Source organism: Sorex fumeus, unplaced genomic scaffold, assembly GCF_029834395.1.
Source record: "Sorex fumeus unplaced genomic scaffold, SorFum_2.1 ptg000020l, whole genome shotgun sequence".
Classification (NCBI taxonomy): domain Eukaryota; kingdom Metazoa; phylum Chordata; class Mammalia; order Eulipotyphla; family Soricidae; genus Sorex; species Sorex fumeus.
The window spans coordinates 20330529-20345305 of record NW_026606077.1 but is presented as its reverse complement, the minus strand read 5'-3'; the positions used below and the strand labels follow the sequence as shown (position 1 = coordinate 20345305).

Sequence of the window (14777 nt, the reverse complement as noted above, 5' to 3'; positions counted from 1 at the left end):
CCTGGCAGCACTGGGGGGTGACTGTCCGTGGTGGGAGGGCGCACACCCAGCTCTGCCCCATGCAAGGCAAGTGACCTCCCCACGGTACAACCACTCTGGTCCCCGGTTCACTCTCCGGTGGCTGTGACCTGACTTGAACATGGGCTACCATTCTCCATGTCTGAATCTGCCATGCATCCTCACAAGGCCCCTGCTGAGAGACTCAGAGGCCATCACCTGAGGGACCTGAAATCTCCATTCTCCTACCCAGGTCATCAGGAAGCTGTCCCAAAGACACACATGGGACAGGAGACAGGAAAGCTCATTCCAATGGAAAAGACGCCGGGACTCGGAGAGGCAGGGAAGACTTCTGCTGGACTCCACTGACAGTGAGAAGGCATGGGTGTGTCTGCAGGGAGGGAGGACAAACCACGGCAGCCCTCCCAGGACACATGGGGCAGCTGTGTGGGGGGAAGATTAGGAGTGCAGGGGACAATGCCGTCAGCTGGGCTTCCCACAATAACCCCGAGAAGAGGCAATAAAGACCTGAACAAAGGCAGAAGCAGTAGAAAGCACTTGCCAAAGGAAGTGGGGACCACAAAAAGCTTCTAGAGAATCTGCAGTAAATAATGGAGATAAGTAACAGGGACCAGCATCTGAGATGGAGGATCACTGGGCCTGAGACATCACCTGGAGCTGAGAAAAACACCTTTGAGATGAGACAGGCTCTTTCTTGTATTCAGATTAAATAAGAAACTCAATGTGAGTTTATGAGAATTTTTTTTTTTTTGCCTTTTTGAGTCACACCCGGAGATGCACAGGGGTTACTTCTGGCTCTGCATTCAGGAATTACCCTTGAGGGTCCTCAGGAAACCATATGGGATGCTGGGAATCGAGCCCAGGATGGCCGCATGCAAGACAAAAGCCTTACTCATTGTGCTATTGCTCCTGCCCCTAATGGGGAAAAATTTTTAAAGAAATATGTGAAAACAAAAAAAGTATTTTAAAAACACAACTTTCTTTTTCTGGATCATTAGTCCCCACTGCTGAAGCAAAGACTCAAAGAAAAAAATATACTTGTCTAATGCAAAGGCCGGACCTGTTCAGAGCAATTTCTGTCACTCGAGAGAGCAAGCACTCAGCAGGGAAGGTGCAAGGCCAGCACTTCGGTCCCGGCTGCAGTGCATGATGCAAATCAACGTTCAGAGTCTAAGTGACTCCAGATAATAGCTGAGCGTAAAAATAAACACTGATGTGCGTGTTTCCACGCAGGGTGGCTCAAAGGCCGGCATGGCAAATAAGTGTCCGCTACAGTTGGTCAAGACACCAACATGGCAAGCCTGTAGGAGTCGAACTTGCAGCTGCAAATAAATAACTAAATTTCCGTGTTTTCCTCAGAGAACAATGCCCGAGAGCGTGTAATAAACTACCTCTATCATAGTTAAGGCAGCAGAAACGGGGTCATCACCCTGGAGATTTTACTCCTGCATCTGCTATGCTGAACCTTCAGCACCGACTCTGCTCACAGCACCTGCTGGGAAAGCCAGGTGAGTGTCCCAGCCGAGCACCAGGATCACACAGATGCTCTTGCTCCAGCTCTCAGTCACAAGCTCGAGGGACCAACAGTGGCAAGGGGAAGTCTGCTAGGAGAAATCAAGCTCTTACTCACTTTCCCCTTTGCTATTTACAATAGCAATGGTAAGAGCAATGCTAAAGCATTTTATTCCATCAAAAACAACACTTGGGAAAGTAAAGCTTTGTGTTTCCAACAGGCAGGTGAAAAAAATCACTTGCCTAAAAGAGGCAGTAAAAATAGTTTAAATAATTGAGACTGAATTATGCATTTTTAAATAATTTTTATTTAATTAAAGACCCATGATTTACAAAGCTATTAATAGTTGAGTTTCCCCCTTTATATTTTTAATTTTTGTCTGTTTTTATTTGGGGGCCACACCTTGAGATGCTCAGGGGTTAATCCACCTCTGCACTCAGGAATCAGTTCTGGTGGTGCTCGGGGTCCATATGGGATGATATGACTAGCAGAACCGTGTTAGTCATGAGCAAGGCAAGTACCCTGCCCACTATACTATCTTTTCAGTCCCTGAGGCTGAACTATTAACCAAACAGAGAAGCCTCAGAAATAAGATGAAGAAACACCACTGAAACTTTCCCAAACTCTGAAGAACTTTTATCACAGGAGTTGTTAGGACACTGTCCAGTGTAAAATGCCACTTCATCAATTCCCCCTGAAGTCTCTCAACAGTTCCCCAAAGATGAATCTCGTAACCACGGGTTATTTAATGTCTACATTAAATAGCACTGTCCTCCCATTGTTCATTGATTTGCTTGAGTGGGCACCAGTAACATCTCCGTTGCGAGACTTATTACTGTTTTGGCATATTGAATATGCCACGGGGAGCTTGCCAGGCTCTGCCTTGCGGGCGGGATACTCTCAGTAGCTTGCCGGGCTATGAACTTCTAAAGTCAACTCGCCACAAATGTACAGGGGTCCATTACACGGAACTTGTCACCTAAGTAAGCATATTTTTAAATATCAAAGAAATAAATCTATCTGTGCCAAGGTAAAAGGATTCCAACCCTCAAACAAACAAAAAATCTAAGGGGCCCGGAAGCAAATTCAGTTGGTAAGAGTGAGTGTTGAAGATGTTTCTGTTCCTCCTTCCTGTTTCCTACCTGCCTCTCTGCTTCCTCTCTGCGTTCACCTACATCCAATATTCTCCAAGCCAACCATGTAAGAGAATTAGCAACTCTCCCTAAGAAAGCAAATGCCGTGGATCAAGTTCTTGGTTGGATTCCATTCCTCAGAAGAGCTAACAATTTATTGAACCTTCTGCTGCATATTTTTCACATACATCTCAAATAAGCCTCCAACTAATCCTGTCAAAAGTGTGATAAACCACTACGTTTTATAGGAAAGCGGGAGGGGGAGGAGCAAAAGAGAGGTCAAGGAAGTCAGTCACCCACCCCAGTGAACTCTGGTCCAGGGCGGAGGATGGAGCATGAGCCCTGTCCAGTCAAACCCCACACTGCCCTGGTCCAGCCCCACGAGCTGCCAAGCCCTGCCAGAAGCTGGCCAGTGCCCATCAGCTTTCCTCGCCCACTGGGCCCAGCCGCTGCCCCGCACTAATGTGGGGCTGGGAAGGAAATGGCACGGCTGGAGACCCAGAGGACCAGACGTAAAAGAAAATCCTTTTTTTTTTTTTTTTGCCTGGCAAGAGAATATTTAAGATATCAAGGAATAAATTGTCAGCAATTTTCTTTTGTTTGTTTTCTTGAGGAAGAATAAAGTGCATTCCAGTTCGACATTCACATTGTTGAATACACAGGGCACTGAAAAGCTGGCTACTGAATGGCTCCAGAAGGCAACAGACTCCTGCTTTTGTCTTCTAAGAAAACTCTCTCTGCATGATTAAAGTGTAGCTCATGCCCCTAATTCCTCTCCTCTCCTAGCTCAAAGCCTGGCTGGAAGATCCTACTGGAACAACCTACAGGAACTGCTTTGGGTCTAACCAGGCCCATGAAGTCCTTCCAGGCAGGAAGTGCTGGCTAAGAAGGATCAGTGTCCTAACACTAGTCTTGACCATGATGCCACCGAATGAAATGCACCTATGCCAGAGGCAAGAACTCTGAGCACTGCTGAGCTCTGCAGCCACACTTCACCTTCCCGCAGAACAGGGAATCCACACGGCTAAGCCTGGCTGAGTTGGATTTCTGTCACAGAGCAATCACAGTGCACTGAATGATTCCCACTACAATAAAATGCAACCAGAGTCTTAGAGTTTTAGATTGCCTCACGGTAGGGCACTTAATTCTCTCCTCTGGAGATGAAACTTTTCTAGAAAATCTAACAACATTCTGACAGACTTATTGTAACTAGGCAAATGTTCTCAAGGAAGACATTTAGCATATAAGTTGCTCAGATGATAACCAAGGTCATTTTTCTTGTCTGAAACATAGGACTCAAGCTCTGGAGAAACCTAAAATAAGTGTTTCCCTACCCAGGTATTCCACTCTTCGCCACTTTATCTACTTTATAAAAAGCAGAGCGCCCTCTAAAAGGGAAAGACAATGCAGATCAGATATTGTTTCCACAATTATGGAACCAAAACAGGAAAAAGGTACTATACTGAGAAAAGTCTCCCAATGCTCATGCAAGTTCATGTAAGCTAAGCTTTGGTATTTTCCCCAACCAGATTCCATAGGCCATAAACAAGGAAAGGGCTTCATAAATATTTGTAAAAGACTAAATTTATTGAGACCCAAGCACAAAAATTTGTAAGTCTACAACTGTACCTCATGGTGCCTCACTAATAAAAATTTTTAAAAAAGACTAAATTTATTTCCTTTTAATTTTTAACTTAAAGGCAAAAGCACTTAGTAATTAAGTAATCTACATCATAATTGATCCCAGGGCTTCTTTAGGAAAGTGTCTGATCATCTCCTTGCCCCATTTATGGAGGGGGAGTCACTGAACTTTTTGTTATTGAGTTTTGTGAGTGGAAATCAACCTTCTATCTGATATACTGTATGCAAATATTTTCTCCCATTCACTAGAGTGGAAGGGAGAGGAGTTGGAGTCCCTGGGAAAGGGCAAGCATGACTGGAATTATGTGCATGAGGAACTATTAATAGCACTGTAAACTACAGAATATCAATTTAAAAATTGCATTTATAATACATAAAATACCCAAGAAGCTGTGCCTTTTTTTTTTTTTAATTTTTGGGTCACACCTTATGGTGCTCATGGGTAACTCCAGGCTCTGTGCTCAGGATTCACTTCTGGCAGGGTCAGGGGGCCAATATGGGACGCCAGGGATCAAACCCACATCAGCTGCATGCAAGGTATGCACACTACCCACTGCACTATCTCTCTAGCCTCTGTTTTGCTTTCTTATCATTTTCTCTTTTGAAACCATCCATCATCATATTGGAGTCTATCTGAAGGCTACAGTTGATAGTACAGTGAGAGCAAAATCTGTTTCTCACCAAGAGAGAAAAACACATAAAGGCAAGCCACAAAAATTTATATTAGCTCAGTGGAGTTCTTAGCTCTCCCTCCAGTAAACCTGAAAGAATATAAAGATTTAAGACACACAGAATAATGTCCCCAAAAAGCCTGTTTGGTGTTTCAAAGTATTTCCAATTACTAAATCCTAAATCAGAATGCTTAAGGAAAATATAGGGCTATTAAAGAGAAAGTAACAGGGCTCCACGACTGACTGTGGAAAGGCACCAGCAGCTGAGCTACCCCTGTGGACTTGGCCACCAGTGGACCCATATCTCTGGAGCCTTAGCAGGATGGGGGTAGACTGTCTCCCAGTACTCCACTCACCCACATCCAGCTCCTGCCCCCACCACAGAAACAGCTCAGCTCCATGACTGATCTCGGAGAGGTGCCAGCAGCTGATCACCCCAGCTCAGACACTGAAGCACATGGCCACATATGCGACCAGCAGTGACTCCAAGCTTCACAGGCCTGACAGTCCAGTAGAATCACAGAAAACCAGACGGGAAAGTTGAGTAGAAACCCACTAGGACCAAAGAGTGAAAACAGTAATACAGAAGAAGGCTCACCTCACACCTAACATGTTGCACAATATATCCTCAATGACTTTAGTAACACCGTTATCTGATATATATTGTAACAGGCAATAATAAAGTAAATTACTTTGTGGCTGCTAAGGGAGCAGGCTTGGCTGATGAGTGAGAAACTGGAAACAATGGTGAAGGAAATGTCACATCCGTGGTAGACTGAAACAACTATATTCTGAACAAATTCGTAAATCACAGTGCTTAAAGTTTCATACAAAACATTTTTTTAAAGAAAGTAATGGAACTGTATAGGTATAAATACTCTGGGTGAATTCTAAAAGAACCTGAGGGGTCAGAGAGCTAGTACGGCCACATGCGCCATGTCCTGCTCAGGCCCAGCACCACACACGGCCTGCTGATCAGACATCCAAAAACAAACCCTGAGCATTACCAGGTATGGCCACAAAACAAACCAACAGAACGCATTTGATATCTTCTAAGAACTTGAAGTAACCAGTCATATTCTGCATAAGTAATTAAGACAAACCACTAATCAGGGATATATTCAATCTACATTTAGAAGGTGGTTTTCTTAGCATCTTGATTCCCTTTAGGTGACAGGCTAGACCTTTTATATTTTACTCTGTGTGAGTAACTTTATCAATTAAGTTTCAATATCATACCTATATCTAAAAATAATATTAAAAACATGTTTGGAGTTAGAGTATCTTAATTTATATTACGAGTACTTTTTAAATGTACTGAAACCTAAACATCAATATGCAAAATAAATTATTGCCCTAGCTATTTTAACTCTTTGTGTGGTAGGACTTTCTGGAGGAATGATAGCCATGTCCACTTGCTGACATACCAAATTCCACAGGATGGATATGTTGTTCCCAACGTTCTCCCTTCCGAAATCCGACATGCCATTTCGTCGGTAAAGAAACAAACAGCACCCGGCCCAGACAAGGTCACACCTGAACACCTGAAGAACCTGCCGTCAGTACTCATCAATACACTGGCTCGGCTCTTCACTCGCTACCTGTCTGAATGCAAGGTTCCGTCCCAATGGAAAACCAGCAGGATCGTACTACTGTTCAAGAAGGGAGACATCCATGACATTGGCAACTATCGCCCAATCTGCCTATTGTCTGTCATCTACAAGTTGTTCACTCGAGTCATCCTAAATAGGATTGGCAGAACACTAGATGAAGGACAACCATGCGAGCAAGCAGGGTTCCGCAAAGGATTCAGCACCATCGACCATATCCACACGATAACCAAGCTCATTGAGGTTTCTCGAGAGTTCAAGATGCCGCTCTGTTTAACGTTCATTGATTTAAAGAAGGCCTTTGATTCTGTTGAGACGGAAGCGGTCATTGAAGCCCTAGCCAATCAGGGCATTCAAGCCCAATACATCAGGATCCTCCGTGAGCTGTATTGTGGATTCACTACCAGGATCTCACCATTCTACAAAGAAGTGATCGTTGATGTCAAGAGAGGGGTGCGGCAGGGTGATACCATTTCACCGAAAATCTTCAGTGCCACCCTCGAGAACATCATGCGATGACTGGAACAGGAAGGAATGGGAGTGAAGATAGATGGTCGGCAACTATACCACCTCCGCTTTGCTGATGACATTGTTTTAATAACACCAAACATCAGTCAAGCGGCACAAATGCTGGCCGACTTTGACCGTGAGTGTGGAAAGGTAGGACTACAGCTGAACCTTACGAAGACAATGTTTATGAGAAACAGCCTCGTTCCTGATGATTCGCTCTCAACAGAACGACCATCTCTGAATGCAATAGCTATGTGTACCTAGGTCGAGAGGTCAACATGACAAATGACCTGGCACCCGAGCTGCGCAGGAGGAAGAGAGCGGCTTGGAACGCCTTCAAGAACGTCGAAGAAATAGCTAAGAGGACGAAGAACCTCCGGCTCTGGGCACATCTCTTTGATTCCACTGTTCTTCCTGCATTAACATATGCCTCAGAGACCTGGGCCCTAGGCAAACAAGATGAGAACGCTATTCAGGTCTCCCAAAGAAGAATAGAAAGAGCTATGCTTGGAATATCACGTTTCACTCAAATGAGAGAACGAATCCGGAGTTCTGACATCTGTCGACGATCAAGGATCAGGGACGCTGTCTCATTTGTCAAGGTGTCAAAAATCAGATGGGTTGGTCACGTAATGAGATTTAAAGACGACCACTGGACTAGAGCTGTTACTGACTGGATTCCACGGGATGTCAAAAGACCGCGTGGCCGCCCACCTACCAGATGGTCAGACTTCTTCGTCAAGATGATGAACGATCGGTTTGAGGCCCTTCATGTTCCCGGAGCGAACAGATGCCATTGGGCTACACTAGCACGCAACAGGGACAAATGGAGACGTTACTGGCGCCCGCTCGAGCAAATCGACGACTAACGGGAAGTTAAGTGATTAAGTGATTAAGTGTGGTAGGACTTTCTGGAGGAATGAGGGTGGTGGGTAGGACTAGACTTGGAGGTCTTCAGAGGCTTACCCTGGCCCTGTGCTTAGGAATCACTCCTGCCAGTGTTTCAGGGGACCATATGCAGTGATGGGGTTTGAACCTTAGGCAGCTGTTTGCAAGGCAAGTGCTTTGCTTCCTGTATTCTCTCTCCAGCCTGGTTTTACCTCTTCTAAAGCAACAAATGAACAGTCACAGAAAGTTCGGTAACATAAAGCTCTCTCTTATGAACCTTTCCACACAATTGTTCAAGAGTATACAGACATAGAAATAATCTCAGCTCAGCGGTATGATTTATGAATGTATGAGTATGTATGTGTGTGTTGTGTTTGTGTGCAGTCCCACAAAGAAACATTGTCATCAGGATAGTAAAATAAATAAAGAAAATTAATCAGAGATTAGAATCTGAAGATTCAGGCTATTTTTTAAAATTATGACAGTCTGAAAATTGTCACATTAATTCCCATACTTAATGGTAATGATCAGGAAAAAAACTTTTTTTTCTTCTAGGGGCTGAAGCGCCAGTGCAGAGGGTATGGCATTTACCTTGCATGCAATCAACCAGGGTCAATCCCTAGCACCCCATATGATCCCCCAGGCCAGCCAGGTGTGATTCCTGAGCACAGAGCCAGAAGTAATCCTTACAGGGTGTAGCCAACCCACAATATTTTTTCCTTCCATCAAATTCCTGGGTAAGACAAAAGAACAAAAATAGTACCATGCTAACAGCCTCTCCCAGCCTCTAACCTCCACCACCCCCACCACCAAGGGAAAAACCAAAACCCACCATCTGTTTCATGTATCAGTAGGGTTAGAATATTTAATTCATTTCCACTATTTCAGAGATTCTGTCATCCTTCTGGGATGCAAACAAAGCATCCTTCTTCTTGCAGGTAGAAGTTGATCTCCCAATAGACGACTGGTTAAAGAAACATGAATACATCTACACAATGGAATACTACGCAGCTATTAGGAAAGACAAAGTCATGAAATTTGCTTATAAGCAGATAGTTATGGAGAGTATCATGCTAAGTAAAATGAGTTAGAAAGAGTGCACAGAATGACTGCACTCATTTGTGGAATATAAAGTAACATAATATGAGACTGACATCTAAGGACAGTAGACACAAGGGTCAGGAATATTGCTCCATAGTTGGAAGCCTGCCTTATGAGCTCGGGGAGAAGCTGGAATAGAGAAGGGATCACTAAGTCAATGATAGTTGGAGGGAATGTTCAGGAGGGGAGACGTGTGCTGAAAGTAGATAAAGGGCCAACTGTGATAGCCTCTCAGGATCTGTACCGCAAACCATAATGCCAAAAAGTAGAGCGAGTATGGGGGAAATTGTCTGCCATAGAAGCAGGGGGAGGTATCGGTTGGGGTGAAGGGGGATACTGGTCACATTGATGGTGGAAAATGTGCACCAATGGAAGGGTGGGTGTTAGATCATTGTATGACTGAAACTCAAACAAGAAAGCTTTGTAAGTATTGCTCACAGTGATTCAATTAAAAAAAAATCAGAAGAAGATCTTCTTTAGAAGTCAGATCTTTATAATTACTTTATAATTAACTCTTTCAACAAAAGCTGATGTTTTCTTGGAAAAAAAAATCATGCCTATCTCCCCCACCCCCAAAACACCTTTTTCACCTCAGAAGTTCACATTCACATAACCATAGCTGATTTGATTCTTTCAGGCAAGGTATTTCTGAAAAATCAAAACTCAGCCTTGGAGGCTCAAAGAGCTGAGTGCATACTTTGTATGGGAGGAGGCAGGATCGAGAACGGGGCCTGCTCCACACCAGACCCCTCCAACCACCAGAAACAGCTCATAAGTCCAGAGCCAGGAGTGCCTGGGTACCACCAGGTGTGGCTCACACACCCACACACAAATACATTTCAAATTTAACATTTTCTTCATCTTTGAGGATTCTGAATCACAAAGAAATCTGGTTCTTCATTTTGAATCAATAATAATCCCTTAAAAGTTTAATATTCAAAACAATCACATAAAATACTAGTTTTATAATTAGAAAAGATCAAATGAACCAACAATGCTAATAATCAATTTCCAATTACTCTGGCATCTGGAGAAAATGATAGACACAATTGATAATAGTCTCCCAGTAAAAGGGTGAACAGTTTAAGAATGACAAAGTCTCTAAGTATGCAAATAAGCTAATTACTCACTAGCAGAAGCTGTTTTTCCTTTTTATAAGAATGCACCTAGACATTCTACATGGTTATAATTTAAAGGAAACACAATGGAGCATTTTAGATGCAAAATGGATAACAATAATTGGCTAAATTCCAAATTTACAGAAGATACAAGGGCCTTAAATGGAGTTTGCATATAAAAAATACAAACTATTTTATGTATCTAATATACAAACCTCTATGTTTCCCTTTAAAATGCTTAGCATCTACTGTAAACTTTAGTTATATAACTCACTTTAGTTATATAAACTTAGTTACACTTGTCACTCTAATTCATAAAGACCCTTTATATTCATTTAAAATTGCTGAAATTAATAAAACATAGCCTTTAAGATGATGATCACCATATACACTGTTTCATACTACAGAGGCTGGGGAGGTGGCCAAAGGGACTGAGTGGATGCTTTGCCCAGGAGGTCTGGGTACAATTCTGGCATCAGATGGTTCAGATACCATTTAGAACAACCAAGCCAAAAATAACCAGTGAGCATGGCCTGGTGTGGCCCCCAAACCAAAAGAAAGAAATAATTCATACTTACTACATCAAACTTCTGTGTGATGTTCCCCTGGACATCAAGTAGATAAACCTTGCCATAATGTGTGCCCAGTGCCAGAAACTGAAAGAAGAACAGAGGGGTCAGTCTACTGGGGTGTCACTAATGAACTTGGTAATAAAAACATTTGCAAAGTTAAGACACTTAACGACATCAGTGACCTGCAATGCCTGGAAGACACCCTTCCTTGGAAAAGGCTCCTGGGAAGTAACAGAACAGGCCTCTACTGTGGCAGTGGAGGGAGCTGTCAGAATGACTCACGAGGAGCCTCGGCTACTGACAACGAACAGCGAGTGTGCAGGCAGTACACAGTGCCTGATGGACTGCAGCGGGAAATTAAAATGCAGCGGTGAATGCTCACCCGCCCACAGCTGAACTCTAAGTCACACGGAACGATCAAGAAAGCCCCCTTCACTTACAGCTAATGTGTGGATTTTTGCTATTACTGAAGGTCAAAAAAATATACACACCTACAGAGAGCAGAGAACTATTTTTCAGAAAGAAATACGCATGCCACCTTGAAGTGAGAAAATTCAGATGGACTGATACTATCAGAGCTAGCATTCCAATGTTACTGTGACCATAATGTACGATGCTGAGTATAAATGTCTGGACTCTAACCCCCCAAAGTCTTTTCCTGCTACAAAATAACTGGTGAGCCACACAGTTATCTTACCATATGAAAAGATCTATTTACCATGGAAAACTAATCACTCCCATTGTTGAACTCTCCGAAACTCAACAAGCAAACAGAAACTTTTGAGCTACTGGAATGGGACAGGAGGTCCTTCTTCCTCTTTGTGTCTTTAAGCCTTATTCCAGTAGCTGTATTTCAGTGCCTGCAAGCACGCTTCACTGCAAACTATAATGACACGCTCAAATTTGCAGGCACTACTAAGGGCTGCAGTCAAACAGTACAATCTTTAAGGAAAAAAATCTTACAGAACGTCCAGATTTTTAGAGATTTCACAAACTAGAATTGCTTAAAATGAAATTTCAGCTCGGGCTCTTACAAATGTGGAGCAACACAGAAGAGTCGCCACACAGAAAGAAGGGGATCATTAGAAATTCATCCCCTGTGATGCCTTTCATTCTTGCAAGGTTGCCTTTTTTCAGGAAGAAAAAAAAAGTCTCCTGGGTGAAAAATCAATACTGGTTAATAAAACATCAGGTGTGCAGACATAACTAGCTATGACGATCCCTCTGCATGCCTGCCTGAGTGTGCGGGTGCCAGCCGATCACTCATCCAGGACAGACAGGAGCCTGCAGAAGGGGGTGCCAGCCCTGCACAGGAGATGGAAGGGGGCAATTCTGGGGGAAACTGGCCTGAATATTTAAAATAAAGCAAGTTCCTCTAAAGCAGAAGAACTCTCTCAACAGAAGTGAAGACTCGGATGGTGGGGACTGCTTCTCTGTGGTGACGATCTGAGAATAACTGAACAGAAGGCCCAGAGCACCAACACAAGGCCCCAACAATGCACCCCTTCATTCTAGGGTCACCTGTAGGGAAGTACAGATCCTAAAAGCTCCCTGCAGCCAAGGCCTTGGCACTATGGATTCTCCTCACAAATACTGTACCTGGGCATTAGAAAACGGAGGGGGCCTATATCCTTTAAATGCCATAATACTGTGCAGCCCCCAGTACCTTACATTTGATTCTTCTCTTCTTGAACTTCCTAGTTTAATTTACTTTACTAACATTTTAAAGGTCCTGTGCAGCACATTTTACTCCAATTTTAATTCCCTCCCTTTTTCTTTTTCAAACAATACTATTTATTTAATATTTAAAGTATAAAGGAATAGAAAGAATTCTGACTTAATAGTTTCGATGTAAAATATGATTACTTTAGATTCTTGTCTTATTAGTAAATAGCTCATTGAAAAGTAGAAGGGAAAGGGAAGGAAACCCCAACTGGAGAGGAAATTAGTACAGAACTAAGTTCTACCATTTCATATGGTAAGATAAATCTTTTAAACTAAGAACTAAGTCCTAGTTTCCAGAATTCTAGTTTCTGTTTTGGGTCCCTCAGCAGTGCTCAGGGGTTATTCCCGGTTCTGACTCAGGTCTCCCTCTGGCGGGCTCAGGGGACCATATAGGATGCCCAGAATCAAACCTCTGTCAGCTGCAATTGAGTCTCCCGATCCACTGGACTGCGTCTCTGTAATTTTATGACACTATACCTTTTGTTTAGGAAAACATTCTCATATTTGAATTAGATTATTTTTGCTACCCTATTTTATAAATGATGTGATCTTCAAAAAATATATAACAAGCTTGATAAATCAATAAGATGGTTCTTAAAAAATTAATTTAACTACCAATATTATTGATGAGTATGCTTCCATTTGGTAATGCTTTCAACTATTTAAAATTCAATAAGAAGAACCGGCAAAATTGTCAGCTAATCACAAAGATAAGTACAAATTCTTTAAATGCTACTCTTATCAGCCAGTAAAAGCCTTGCACTTTTGCAACTATTAAAAAATTTTTTAACCTGAGAGCACTTAAAATCCAGGATGAGCAAAGAATATAATTTAATTATTCCCTTGCATTTTTCAGGTTTAATTACAGAAACATTTTAAATTCACAAATGGACACCCAATTTTTCTGAGCCCTACTATAACAAATAATTGAACTTTGTTATTTTTGGTTTTGGGGTCACATTCAGGAGTGCTTCTCAAGGATTACTCTTGGCTTGGCGCTCAGGAATCTTTCCTGTGGGTTCACGGGACCACATAGGGTGCAGGGGATGGAAACCAGGTTGGCTATGGGTCAGGTAAGCGCCCCTACTACACCATCTCTCTGGTCCATAACTGGACCTTGTGTAAGTAAGATATGAAAAGCAGTCCTGAAAACACACCCAAAAAAAGGGATGTAAACTCTAAGAAAGAATGAAATAATGCAATCTGCAGGAACATAGGTGAAACTAGAGGAAAGCATGCTGAGTGAAGTCAGTCGGGACAGATACAGAATGACCTCTCACATGTGGACTTAAGGATAATAGCCAGAATGACCTCTCACATGTGGACTTAAGGATAATAGCCAGAAAGGGCCAAGGCAACAGAAGGGAGAACTGATCTACCTCATCCATGCAGTTGAGCTGGTGGGGCCTGGCAGAGAGGAAGCCTGGGTCCCTGAGAGATGGAGGGGGTACACAGGTGATGAGTGTGGCACTAGTATTATGTGCACAAGAAATCTTTATTAATAGCACTGTAAACCACAGAATCTCAATTAAAAAAATTTTTTAAAGATGGTGAGATACAGTATAAGCAGATAAGGCATGTCGACCTGGATTTAATCCCCAAGACCCCATATAGTCCCGAGTCTGCCAGGAGCTATCCCTGAGCTCATAGCTAGGAGTGAACCCTGAGCACCACTGGGTATGGCCTAAAGGCATCACCACCACCAGAATTACCAATACTTTTATCTGGTGGGGGCATCCAGCCCAGGTCCAAGAGGAGGTGGGCAAAAGAGGCTGCATTTGGAGGCATGTGATAGCTAACAAGGACTGAAAGTCGGAAGTCTTTTAAAAGGAGGGTTTGTTCATATCACAAAGACTCGGGACATCAATTAAGAATTCTAGGCAGGAGATTCCATCACTCTATTTGCATCCCTGAAAAACTTGTAAGAAGCAGCATTAGGAGGGCACTCAGGACTGACTCCAAATTTGACTGAAAACCAAATTTTAAGAAAATAAGATAGTATGTAGCTCAGGCACAACTTCCAGAGAGAGATGAACGGGGGTCAGACTCAGCACACAGAGGAAAGTGCACCATCATATCAGACCACTGTAGGGAACAGCCCCGAAGCACTGAGCACGGCCAGGTAGAGCGCCCCATCCCCTCCCTGCTACTAGAACCCATTGAAAATAAGGAGACAGAGGACAGGACAGTCGGAAGGCACTTGCCCTGCATATAGTCAACCCTGATTTGATCCCCGACACCCCAGGAGTGATCTAAGCACTGAGTCAGGAGTCAGTC

General features: G+C 43.1%; 1 protein-coding gene across 1 annotated transcript in view; it reads right to left on the bottom strand.

Moving 5' to 3' along the window:
• Window positions 1-14777, bottom strand: part of VPS41 (VPS41 subunit of HOPS complex) — a 193512-nt gene that overhangs the window by 141630 nt on the left and 37105 nt on the right. The window contains exon 4 of the mRNA XM_056113358.1: window positions 10782-10859. Coding sequence (XP_055969333.1) covers window positions 10782-10859 — 78 coding nt within the window. The remainder of the gene's footprint in view (window positions 1-10781; window positions 10860-14777) is intronic.